Genomic DNA, 13,056 nt, shown 5'->3' on the forward strand with positions numbered 1-13,056 from the left:
CTGCCACAGCAGCAGCCGCAGCAAGGCAATCCGTAAATACGGTCAAAGGCAGAGACAAAGGGACAAAAAGGCATGCAGGGCTGGGAAACAGCGACAGATGAAGAGAAACACGAGGCATTTGTGTGTAAACACGGGAAAGAACAATAACGAAGAGACCGAATGGCAGACAGGCCCCTACAGGGATAAAGAAACGAGCGAACGAATTAGCAACGGCGAAGAAAAGAGGAGAATGTACAAGCTCGCATCACTTATTTGCCGATTTCTGGAGGGGTGCAGAGCGCAAAGACAGAAGAAACGACAGAAAAATGGGCAGCGGAGGTTAGAAAGGACAAGCAAGAAGAAAGGATGAATTGAAAAGAAACCAAAGAGGAGCTGTTCCTTCGCTCTCCCTTGCTCACAGAGCTGTTCCTCTTTCGAAGTTCTGCTTGATCTCTCTTGTGTCGAAGCTCCTCTCCAATTTGTTGTTGAATATTCTGTTTCTCTCATTGATGTAACTAACATCGGCATCTTCGTTGAACATACGACGCCGCGAGAACATACTGCGTCGGCTTTTAGCAGCGGCGACAGACGCAGCAAGACGCTCCAGAGCAGCAGCAGAAGGCTGCACACAAAAGCAGGAGTTAACTTTATCTGTACCTGGTAGGGCTTCGGGTGTGGGCAGCAAGGGGCAGAAGTAGAATCCTAATTTATAAGTTTGCCTCCTCCTCATTAGTCACTCGTCCTTCGCTGTCCTCTCTCTTGGACTACATAGCCTGGAATGTGTAGCCAGCACGTGCTACCGTGGTGCATGCAAAGTGCAAATTTGCACTTCAGCAAAGATTCACGCATGTTCACGTGAATATAAACATATATATACATTTTCGGGTATATATAAATGCATTTTCGAGTATGTAATCTTTATTGTACGCTGCGATCCATCTGCAAGCATGATTAAGTGCAAGTAGCCACAAATGATCTATGAGCGCACGGTCACGCCATGTGTCTAAAACACAAAGAAACAAGAGAAATCAAGCACCAAAGCGGAGGAAGTGTACAAATAAAACACACAAGTGCAAGACAAGACTAACCTTGTGATGCGGGTGAGATAACACTAAGTTCGGATCCCAAAAGGCATCCCCGAGAGACTCTTGCTGCTGCCTGTACTCGTCAGCTCGCAGCGGCACCTCAGAAAGTCTAAAGAAGCAGCAACAGCAGCGGACACAGAATAACTACAGCAATAACACCATCAGTACTACAGCGCCTGCAAAATGCAGCATTCATAGGAACAGAAACAGCAATCCCACCGACGGCAGGATTACCAATCCTGACAAAAGCACCCAGCAAGAGCAAAAGTGGCGCCAAGCACAGCAGCACATGCAGCCCTTGCAGAAGAATAATAAGCAGCTACAGCAGCAACGCAGGAAAAAGCAAAGTCGACAGCAGCAAGAAACCAGTCATCAGCATCATCTGTTTTGCTACCATCAGCGTCACAACAGCGTTATCGTTGGTGCCATCCTTATCGACACCATCACCTGCACCAGCAGGTCCGCCGGCAGCAGCTCCGCCAACAGCAGCAGCACAACAGCCGCTGCAGCATCATCACCTCTTTTTGTGTGCTCTATAAAGCGCGTCTTCATTAAATACATTCCACCCAAAATTACTCTTTCCTTTCTTCTTCTGCATCCTTTGGGCATCTTCAGAAAACGCCAACGGCTCATCTAGGACATTGCGACGACCGCCCTTGCCTTTGCGGCGCCCGGGTGCCCCAGTCTCTTCATCGTCACTCGATGCTGCTGCCGCAACTGCTGCACTTGTTGCTGCAGAGGTGGCTCCCGTTACAGCAGACCCTGAAGACTCTGCCGTTCTTGCGGAGTTGGCTCCTTCCGCCGCTGCTGCAGCCTCGGTTTCCTCCTTATACAGCCGATACATTGGGGCCTGCTGCAGGCGCTTGTACGCCTGACGAGCTTCTGCGACTGCTGCTGCTGCTGCTGCTGCTGGAGTCTCCCACTGGCGTTTCTCTTCTATTACCTAGGGAGCAGTCAAAGGAAGGAGGCACAGACACTACGAGGCCGCTGCGGCTCTTTCAGCTACATGCACACAGCAGCAACAGCAGAAGCTGCAGGAGTTGGTGCTGCTTCCGCTGTCGCATGCATGTGGCGGTTGTCTCTCTTTCCTACCTCTTTAGTGTTCATCGCTCGACCCTGATTAAGCTGCAGACGGAGAGACAGCAGCCTTTGCTTCCTCGCTAAGATCAACGCGCGCGCTGCTGACGTGCCAGCACTTTCACCATCTGCTGCTGCAGCTGCAGTGGTGTCTTCATCTGTTTGCGAGCCTGCTTCCTCATCGAGCTGCAGCAGCAGCTTGCCGAGCGGGTCAACGGCAGCAGCTTCTGTTGCTTCTGTTTTTTGCCGCTGCTTCGCTTCTTCTTCCTCTTCGCTGTTGCTGCTGTCTCCTTCGTAGAGTGCAACCGCTCGCTCTTCTGCTAGTGCTGCTTCTGGCTGCAACTGCTGGAGCAGTGGCACCCCTGCTAGCACCTTTTCCATGGCCTGCTGAGCAGCATATGTGCTGCTTTCCAGGAACCGTTGCCTCTTCCTTTCTTGCCTCCGTCGTTTGTCTCTTCTTGACGGCGCCTCCGTCTCACTGTCAGTGCTGCTGCTGACTGACTCCTCGTCACTCCCTAAACGGCACAAGCGCCACACAGATACATGAGCAATGAGTAGATAAGCAAACGAAATATCACACACTTGTGGGGTGCCTGCTGCATGATGCATCAGCAGCCGCAGCAACAGCACAGCACCGAAGGCGTTGAAAGGAACAGCAGAAGCAGCAGCACCCAAAGGGACAGTATCATCAGATACAGCAGCTCGTCGGTGCCTCTGCACTCTGCCGCGCTGCAGAACTGGGTTATGCTGCAGCCCCAGAACAGTTGCTACAGTATCCACTGCGCCGACGGCAGCACCAGCAAACTCAACAGCAGCAGCAGCTTGCCTTTAAGTTTCCTGGAGTCCTCTGCTTGTTTTTTAAGTTCCCGTTCGTGTTTCTTCATCAGCGTGTCCAGTTGCGTTCGGACAGCAGACATGGAGGCATTTCGAAGAAGAGCAGGGGATGCCAACTGCCCACAAGCTGGGCAAAAAGGGTATACCAGAAACAGCAAAGAAGACAAACAAACCCATAGTGACACAAATAAAGGCAGATTCGGAGACAGCAGAAGAGAAGTATCAAATTACAGACCAATACACTGTAGACGACAAAGGGAGGCACTGACACATCGGCACTATTCGCACTATTCGCAATTCTTCGGACTAGCTGCTTCATTTGACTACTCGACTAACCATAGTGGGAAACTGTAAACTGCATTTTCTGAGTGGCTCTGCAGCCAAAATTCAGTACAGCTGTGTGTCTAGAAGCTACCCCATCACAATAATTTGGTGTTTCCAGCTAGATCCCATTCTTTACAACAAGTAAACTATTTCCTGCATTGTCATTTTTACCTGTAATGACAATATCAACTCGTGGTACTTGTGAATTGGAGTGCACAGGTACGAGCTGCATGGCACGCAGCACTTGTATCCCGTCCACTAACTGTCCGATCACTTGATGTTTGCCATCGAACTGCGGGGCCTTTTTAAGAGTTATGAAAAACTGGGACGTGTTGGTGTGGCGGCCGTTGTTAGCCATGCTCAAACAGCCTAAGAGCAGACAAACAGGACTTCATAAAAACAATCGTAGGTGCACATTTATCGTGTCACACTTATCGTATTATGTGTACATATTTATGAATAAATGGTGCACGTAAACGCATATTTGTACTTGTGCATCCGTACATATACTTACTCGCGTGTGCAGATAAAGTTATGTACCAATCAAACTACACACATGCCGCCGTTTTACAGCCTGATATAAATATCGTATATGTAGACTTTGTGCGCATACAGCTACTTTACGTACACATACAGCATTAAGTTGCACATGAAACAAACATAAACGTACAAACACCTTTACATGTTCGTATATATACATGTTCACAGGCATACGTACTGTCGGCGTGAGTCCAGATGAATAAGCAGACAAGAACACACAGACGCAGGCATTCAGACAGGTAAGCCAAGTAGGCATTTACTTACACAAATCCAGACAGAGATATACGTACACTACACGGACAGAGAAATCTACATGTTTACGGACACCGGTATGCCTCACCAGCATGCGCATGCCTCCGTTGGAAGCTCTCGTCGTTGAAAGGCCCCCCCCATATGCTCTCGCCTGAAGTGCCGTCATTGGTGATGAAGTCGCCACTCTGCAGCAGAACGCCAGAAACGGACCGAAAGAAGCGGCAGCCGCGGTAGCACAGGGGCTTGCCTGAGGCCTTGCTCACGCCGTACTCCCCTGAGTACAGCAGGCGAAAACAGAAATGAATTCAGAAGACATTTTGTGTACTGATTTGGTAAACTTGGCCCAGTACATACAAAAGGCGAGTACTGATTTGGTAAACTTGGCATCGTACGTACATGAGGCGAGTTGTTACGAGGCTAAGAGTGGAGCGAACAGGACACAAATAAAAAAGAGATGCGAGGGGCGGGCATTTTGCATGGGGTAGTATATAATGGATACAAAAAAGCAGAAAAACTAGTTTCTAGTGTGGGGGACACGAAACCCAAGCAGACGCTCAAGGACAGTAACACGTGAGAAAACACCGGCGGGGAAACTCACAAAAATGCGATCACAGACACAGACAAAAAAACCGCTAACAAATAAATAACGGAGTTCAATAAAGGAAGAACGTCAGCCCCACGTGGAGGTAGAGGCAAAGGTGAAGAGCGAGCAGTGCAATACAGCCACTCGCGTAACAGCACCTCAAACAACCCAGCCAGCTTGACACTGTGGGAGAAGATAGGCAAACAGACGGAGAACGAATGCAAAAGAAAATGCTCTTATGTACACGTGTTAGTACATACGTTTCTATGTACGCGTATGCAAATAGAAGCAGACACTTAGACATCCGCATGCATGCAAGAATGAGTACCTGTAGCTAGGCCTCTGAAGTTCTCCGCCGCTTTTGGAGTTACATCAGAGAACAATTTGAACACAAGACGGCCCGCAGGCTGCGTGCCGATCGATATGTCTAAATACACCAAGGGGCCGGAGCGAGACATTGTCACCAATGCTGTTGCTGTTCCTGCTGCTCTTGCTTGTAATGCAGCTGCTGCTGCTGATTGTTAGCGTTGCCACTATTTGAATCGCCTTTGCTGCTCCTTCTGAATACGAGGATGGTGCTACTGCTGTCGGGGCTGTAGTAGGTGATCAGGTGGCACTAGATGAGGTTGTTCCTGTTGAGCGGCGAGCTGCTGCTGCTGCTGCTGCTTGTGGGCACCTGTGGCTCGAGGATGCGTTGTTGCTGCTGCAGCAGCAGCTAATGCTGCTGTAAACTGAGCCTTGCCGCTGTTTTACTGGCCGTATCCTATCTACTATCTATAATATCAAGGGCAGTGCAATCAACCCTGCAGCAGCTGCGGCTGATAGGATAGCAGTTGCTGCTGCGGCACGCAGAAAATGCACGAGCATATGCGGCGTTTGCTCACAGTCCTGATATGTGTTCTGCTGCCTCTCCTGCTGCTGCTTCCGTTGCCACTATTGCTTCGGGTGCTGAAATTGGTTTGCTGCCTCCGGCGACTTCCCTCTTTTCCCGTTTTTTTGCCGCAGCGGCAAGTCAATGGAGAACCCTAATGATAATTTAGGGGAGATGAAGAATATCATGGCTACTCTATTGCCGTGGCCTCTATTGACGCAGCTGCTGCTGGGCCCCCCAGCCCGCATGCGGCGGCTGCGGATCAAACTCTGTAATTCTTGCCGGTGTTGCTGCTGCGCCTCAACACCGATATAATTAAGTATTTCATTTGATTTCGACTTTGGCTCAAGGATCAGTCAGCCCGCGGACGAATCCCTAGATCCCACGGGGGCCCCTCAAGGGTTTGTGCTCGCGGGTTAGGGGTACGGTAGTCATCATGCTGTTACCTGCAGCAGTGAGACCAGCAACGTATATATCAGCAGCTGCTTCTGCAAGTGCTGCTGCTGCTGCGCGCCGGCTTCTGGCTCGTACGCAGTGGAATGTGCTAACCAGAGAGCGTAATAGCCGCAGCACCAGCTGCGACGGCAAAAGGAACTGTTGCCGTTCGAGCAGGAGATGGGACGTACATACGGTGCACCCCTCAGTATCCTCACGCAGCATGGTCACTGATAGTGACCACACAAGCAGCGCCGCTGCACTGCAAAAGATAAGGCAGTTCAGCACAAAGAGTGGCGGCAAAAGCAGCAGCAGCTGCAGCAGCAGCAGTAGCACAATAGGGAGGAGATCCTGGAGTCATATAGGGCGCAGCAGCAGCCGCAGCCGTTGGGTGGCACGAGTGGACAAGCTGATTAGGGAGGGGCACCAGAATGCAGAGTCACTTGCGGCTGCCTCAGATGAAGGGTTTGCTGCTGCCGGCCCTACTGCGGCAGCTGCTGTTTCTTTCGCTGCTGCTGCTGCAGCGGAACTTGAGGGCGGCAGAACAATACCTAAGGACTGCGTGCATCCGGAACTGAAGCAAATCACTCCAGCATGGAACAGCAGACGGTGAGCTCTTACTGCTGCTCTTGGTGCTACTGTGTTGAGTCGCGCTGCTAATGAGGCTGCTGCTGCTGCTGCTGCCGCTTTCTGTGCGTCATTTTAATGGGCCGCGGAACATGAATGCACGCAGTTTCTTTCCATATGTCCGTCTCTGCGTGTCGCGCTGCTTGTTTTCTCTCACTCCGTCATGTATCTCCTTTTCCTCAAATTATGTTTTTCAGCAATTGGTGAGGATTGTGGTTTTGCTTCGAGTTTGCAATACTCCTTACCGTTGCGAGGTAGCCTTTTTTCGTGCTTTTTTCCTGTTTTTATCTCTGCTTCTTTTGTCTCTCCTATAGTTGCAGTGTTCCCGGGCGTAGAGTAGGACGGGCCTCGCTGTGCTTCGTTTTTTGAGTCTTTCGTGCAGTATAGTCCAGGTGTCTTGACTCACGGAGTGGCTGGGCTAGCTTTGTTTGTAACAGCTCGTTTCGCCGCTCTCATGTTTACTGTTCATCTAGTACTTGAGCTTCACCAAGCTTCTGCTCATCTTCTGTCTGCCCCACCTCTCTTCTGGAGTCTTCCATATGTCTTTCTTTGCGCCTTTTCTTGCTTTATTACCACAGAGTCGTGGCACTTTCTGTGGGCAAGGTATGTTACCGCGTCATTTTTTATCCTGTGTATTTCCACTTCCCTGCTTGTTTTTCTTCATTTTCTTTCTCGTATCCTCTTAAGTTTGTTTCTCTGTTGTATGATTTTAACCGCCAGCGCATTTTGTCGTCTCTTCCCAAATGGAGTACAAGTGGTAAGCAATGTGTATGCCGTAGCCACATTCCCATTTGTGCCTTTTATCTGCGTCGTTTGCATCCTCCCGCCTCCCCAGTCTTTGAATGCTCAGACCTTCATCTCCTGCTTCTTCTGTATGTTTTTTTCTGTTTTGTGTCTCTGCTTTATTCAACAGCTGCGGTGTTTTGGCGTACAAGGTGGGAATGATGTCTCTTTGGGATAGCTGGGGTGAGCGCCATGCGGTGACCGTTTGCCAGATCGACCGCTGCATTGTTCTGCAGCAGAAGACACTCAGCAGCCACGGCTATGAGGCATGCGTGCTTGGACTAGGTAATGATGCTGTTGCCGGTGGTCTTGCTACTGCTGCTGCTGGTAGTTTGTTGGTTCTTGAGGTGCTTAGCCCTCATGGCGTTTGTTATTGTGTTTGCTTGTGTGTGTTTGTTGTTTTGTATGTTTTCAAATTTGCTCATTACTGGGTTTTCTTCCGTATTGACTCTTTTTTGGTTGAATGCTCGTGTTCTGTTGAACTTTTTGCATCTTTTCTCGATTCTTCCTTGCTTATGCTTTTCTCTGTTAGGCACAGTCGTTTGTTTATTTACCATCAGGTTTGAGATTCTCTTTTACGTCGATTGCCTTGTGTTTTGCCTTGATAGGCTACCGATCACCCCTCAGGACCTCTCGGCCCAATCTGTGTCGTTTTATTTCTCTTGGGGTCGAGCCCAAAGCAGTCACTGCCGAATTTAAGGTGAGCGAAAGTCAACAGGAGGAAGAATTAATTCTCAAAAGTTAACTGACAAGTGAAAACGGAAGTGAATTAGTACAGAGGCACATGAACAACGCCGAACATTAGGGAATGACGGCTTACTCCCTAAAAGGCAAACAGTTGAATGCTGTGCATATGCGCCTGTCTGCCCTACAGCTTTTTGTGAATATTTTGTATTTGCTGAAGGCTTCGGTAGTTTGAGCAGTGTGTTGGAGATCTGTGTCTGCGTCTGCCTCTGTCCTCGTTTTAGGTATCGTCGGACTGTCTCCTCCCTCCGGGTGTGGAATTGAGTGCAATGCACTTTGTGCCTGGGCAGTGGTGTTTTGTCTCGGGCTGGAGCACTGCGAAGGGATTCCAGGGCCCAGTCAAGCGATGGGGATTTAAAGGTTGGCAGCTGCTACTGCTGATAGCTTGTTGGATGCTGCTGGTGTCGCCTGTGCTACTTCATGGCTGTTGTGCAAACACCACTGCTGATGATGGCATTCCTTTTTTGTTGCACTGGCCACCAGAAGCTTTTTCTGCTCTCATGTTGATGTTGCAGGGCAAAACGCAAGTCACGGTACTGAGAGCAAGGCACATCGTTCTCACGGCAGTATTGGCCAAAGCAAAACAGTTAATGTCGTTTGGAAGTTCAAGAAGATGGCAGGACACGTGGGACCCGATCCACGCGTTGTGAATTGCCAAGTGCTCAGGATACAAAACGACAGAAATCTGATTTTTCTCAAGGGTGAGCTAGACAAAAAGTAATGCGCCACTGGATGCACAGGTGTAGAGCGATACGCAAGGTAGAGATAGAGGCAGAGGAAGGAATAGAAATGAGGGAAAGAGGCAGCCGCGGATGCAGTAGGTACAATAGACACAGACAGAGAAAGATAGTGATCCAGAGGACACGGCAAACGAATGAAGCAAGGAGGCGGGGAAGAAAGCGACGGCGACACTAGAGGCAATAGCAAAAACAGTAGACATGCGAAACTGATTAGAAACGGAGTTGTTCTACGTCATCATACCACGCTTTTCCTGCCTTGTTCTGTTGGTCTGTATGTCAGTTAAGTTACTGTCACTCATATCCACTCGCTACTCCTGTAGTAATTTTCCAGTAGGTCCTGCCGCTGTTGCTGCTTTGGCAGGTTGTGTCCCTGGTGGAGTGGGTTCGGTTTTGAAAATTAGCGACGCGCGTGGTAAGACGCATCACCAACGGAACCGCCACGTGCCCCTACCCTACCCTACGTTTGTCCCTGTGGAGGGTAAAGTTTACCCCTTAGTGCTTAATAGGGTCGACAAGAAGCAAGACCCGTTCGCTTATCCGGAAATACCCATTTATGACAAAGACGAAGCGTGAGGTCATCTAACAGCGACAATCTACTAGCATACTAGTAGCCGCAGCGAGCGGCATACGCTGCGTCTTCGTTTTCTGCTGAGGGTCGCAGCAAGAGACTTCGTGTTTATCTCTAAGACCAATGCGAGCAACTATCCTGCTACAGATGTCACTATTGCGCCGCAGATTCTGTAGGTCCCAAATGTATGCGTGCAGATGTGCACATGTGCACATGTACGAATGTAGTCATCAGTATCTTGTGCTTCTCCATGTCTGCATGCACATGAGCGTGCGTCCTCGTGTTCGTGTATGTGGCGGAACATGTTTGTGTGCTTGCATCTGTGTATTAATAGAATGGAAACGAAGGTGCACGCACGCACGTGTTCTATCGCGTGTTCTTGCCCTGGTGTTGTGCTCTTCTTACTCGTTGTCTGGCTGTCACCTTATTCTGTCTTTCGCTTTTCTTCACTCATTTAGCATGCCCTCTGCTTTTAGTCTGACCTCTGCGTTTTTGGTGTGAAGCAATAGCAGGCTGGCGAGATGCAGCGCACCACTTCCACTGCAGCTATGAAGGAGCTATGCTTCTTAGAATTCATGAACAAGAGCCACCTCCGCTGGGGAAATAAATAGGGCTCTGCTCGCAAGCTCTGCGCTCCATGCAGGGTCAACTGTTACTTCACTACAGTGCGAAGTGACCAATGCACCAGAAATCTCAAAAAATATGTAGCTAGTTAGCACGCCAGACCCAATCTGGCTTACAACAGTTAAGGAGGAGAGGCTCTGCTCACAAAGTCGCATGTCCAAATATACACTTAGCAGCGTCTGCAGCGGGTGCTGCGAGTAGCACTCTCCTTTGGAGCATGTCTCACCCTGATAAAAACCATTACGAAGCAACTTTTCTGCCATAGTAGCCACAGAAACTCCCGACGTAAGTGCAGTTGCTGCTGCGCCCTGCGTGACAGCAAAACCAGCAGCTGCTGTTCCTGTCGGTGCAGTGGACCAGAGAGCGGCAGCTACTGCGGCCTTGATTCCTGCGCTGCTGCGTCTGTGCAGCGCCAGCAGGCTATCTATGTCATGTGGGCTGCTGCTTCATTGCAGCGTCTGTTGATGGGCGATACGGACGTGGCTACGCAGCTGCCGCAAAGGCAGCGCTGTATGTGACAGGCGTACGGCTTGGCCAGGACGGTTTGGGAAACAGTACACCGCCCACAGGGGCAGCAGCAGCCAGATATAGCAGTGGCGGCAGGAGCCCCACAGATGTGAGGTGGTACTTGGTGCCGCGTACTAGCACAACACTGCGGAGCACACACGCCGCCACCGGCACCAACAACAGGAGCGCCGCAACAAAAGCCTGAACAAGTGCCACAGCCAGAACCGCAGCCACGGTCTATTTGCTTTGTATGGGTTAACTCGTCCGTGGTACAGCAGACAACTGTTGTTTCGTTTGGGTCCTTCACTGTATACAAGTACAGGCTGTCGCCCCCTTGTATATCGTAGTCAGCCAATGAATTTGTAGCTGTCAAAGTAAAGCCGTTAAAAACCAAGCGCATGTGCTCCATCTTAGTTAAAGCGAGGCGCTCTAGGCGAGCTTTCAATTCAGACACGCTGTACTCCAACGGGTCGACATCAAAAGCCCAGGTGCAAGCTGCACGCAAAACAGCTACAGCAACGAGATTAAAAGCAGCAACAGCCACAGCAGCAAGAGAAGACAATTACTCCAAGCACCGCATGATACGAGCTCCAACATATCATAGAGCCTGCAGCCTACACATACATGGCACTTAGATGCCGCCACTACTGCTCTGCTGCTGCAAATTTTCCTGGTCAGTGACCTGTTGCTCACCAATCTTGCCCTTGTTGCTGCCTGGTATTGGAGCCACTCGATGAACGAAGATGGCAAGGTTCTTGAAGTGCGTCGGGTTTCGTGTTTCCAGCCGGACCTCAGGATATACTGCAGCAAGCAGGCCCCACAAAAATCCTTAAAACGTTGTCCGGCCCCTGCTTTAGCGGCAGCATTTGCTGCTGCTTGTTTCACCGCATCTCTTGGCTAACGGCGACCGCTTCATTAACCTCATGCGGGTGCTCCTACTGCGCACTGTTATCGAGCTGCTGCTCCCCAAACTATTACTGTCTACTACCACTGATGCTTCCGTCTATGCTGTTGTCGGATATATCACCATCAAACTCAAAGGTTTCATTGGGTTTGTTGCGAAGTCTGTTCAAGAGAGCATCGGCAACGTAAGGGTGAACTACACCACAGAGCTTCTTATCCTTTAAAGCATCTTCCAGGGCCTGAGCAATGCAGATACAGAGGCCCATGCTTTGCGCTTTGTGGTCTAGTGGCTCATGCATATAGGGACGAAGGTGTAAAGGCAGTGGAATCTGATAATTAAGGGCAAGGCACGACACTTAGAAACAAAGAAAAGACAGAGACAAACAAACGAAGAATGACTGTGCAGAAAAAGGAATAGAGATGTGATGATACCGAAGAAGGGGAAAATTAGAGGCCACATCACGAAGCAATAAAAATCAAGGTCGGACGCTTCGGTATCTGCAGCAGCTGCACATTTGCTGCAGCAGCTGCACATTTGCTGCAGCAGCTGCACTACGGCTACAGCTGCAGTGCAGTCCACGCAGTGCGCATTTGCTAGTTACTTTGCTCAGTAACTATTTGGAAAAACTTGCCTGAATGGACCTGATGTAGTTTTGCCGGAGGTGTAGCTTCACCTCTAAGTGTGCGTCCCGAGAAAGCCCGAGGTCCTCTGCCACGCCGTCAACGATGTCGTCAATCGTGCGGCCGTCCACAGGCTCTTCCTCACGCAGTTGAAAATCTGACATATTCGCTGTCGCTTCTTGTGGCCCGGTGATAGCTGTCGAAGCTGCTCAGAAGCCTGCTGCTGATGCTGTTGCGACTGAATAATGCCACTGTTGTTGGCGCTGCCGAGCGGCAGTCTGTTGTTTGCGTTGTTGGTTTCGCTGGTGCTGCACCGTCGCCTTCCAATGGAAGTTCCCAAACTGCAGCCAGTTCAGCTGTTTGTGTTGATGCTGGAACTGTGCTGCAGCGTGTCCTTGTCACTGCAGCTAGTTCTGCTGCATGTGTTGGCGCTACTAACTGTGCGACAACGCGTCGATGTCACTGTTGTCGTTGCGGTGCAGACTACCCTGCAATAGCAGGGTTTCCAGCATTGAACGGACTCTCGGAGTCCCCTTTTTTCCTATTGAGCTCTTTATTGAGGCTTGAGGAAGGGGGAGGTGTTCAAAATTAGATGCAGGACCTCCCTAGGCCTAAGCAGCCAATGGACCTGTGGCCACTGTGGATGCGCCAATCGCTGCAACTGCGCGCCAACACGAAAGCGGACTCTATGTTAATCTTCTTGGTCTTCGTGTCTTGAATTTCCTTTGTTTGGTAGTTTAAATGAGCAACAGAGACAGCTGAAGCCGCTGGTGATGCCTGCAGCCTGACCAGTGTCTCGATAGACTTGTCGTCTTGCCCACTCCTTCCCTTACAACATTACGACTTCCCTAAAAATTAAGCATGAAAATATGGTCGAATTATACACTAGTTCTTGGGGGTTCAGCAGAGCGGGCAACGAACGAGCCAATTAGGGCACGAGCAGATGTTGGCAAAGAGCT

General features: G+C 50.1%; 3 protein-coding genes across 3 annotated transcripts; 1 reads left to right on the forward strand and 2 right to left on the reverse strand.

Moving 5' to 3' along the window:
* Nucleotides 1-394: 394 nt before the first annotated feature.
* On the reverse strand, nt 395-5,132 carry ETH_00003980 (peptidyl-prolyl cis-trans isomerase, cyclophylin protein, putative; the record flags this gene model as incomplete). Its single annotated transcript, XM_013377453.1, has 8 exons — nt 395-601; nt 1,068-1,173; nt 1,583-2,007; nt 2,157-2,656; nt 2,968-3,102; nt 3,471-3,668; nt 4,180-4,365; nt 5,003-5,132. 8 exons carry the CDS (start codon nt 5,130-5,132, stop codon nt 395-397), a joined length of 1,887 nt encoding a protein of 628 aa, XP_013232907.1.
* Nucleotides 5,133-6,203: 1,071 nt separating this feature from the next.
* Nucleotides 6,204-9,447, forward strand: ETH_00003985 (ribosomal protein L3p, putative; the record flags this gene model as incomplete). Its single annotated transcript, XM_013377454.1, has 6 exons — nt 6,204-6,589; nt 7,521-7,675; nt 7,999-8,090; nt 8,359-8,494; nt 8,650-8,835; nt 9,236-9,447. The coding sequence occupies 6 exons, from the start codon at nt 6,204-6,206 to the stop codon at nt 9,445-9,447; spliced, it is 1,167 nt and encodes a 388-aa protein (XP_013232908.1).
* A 1,102-nt stretch (nt 9,448-10,549) lies between these two features.
* On the reverse strand, nt 10,550-12,261 carry ETH_00003990 (uncharacterized protein; the record flags this gene model as incomplete). Its single annotated transcript, XM_013377455.1, has 5 exons — nt 10,550-10,774; nt 10,857-11,068; nt 11,267-11,374; nt 11,601-11,715; nt 12,151-12,261. The coding sequence occupies 5 exons, from the start codon at nt 12,259-12,261 to the stop codon at nt 10,550-10,552; spliced, it is 771 nt and encodes a 256-aa protein (XP_013232909.1).
* Nucleotides 12,262-13,056: the final 795 nt, after the last annotated feature.

Source organism: Eimeria tenella, genomic scaffold (assembly GCF_000499545.2).
Source record: "Eimeria tenella Houghton genomic scaffold, Eth_scaff52, whole genome shotgun sequence".
NCBI lineage: Eukaryota > Apicomplexa > Conoidasida > Eucoccidiorida > Eimeriidae > Eimeria > Eimeria tenella.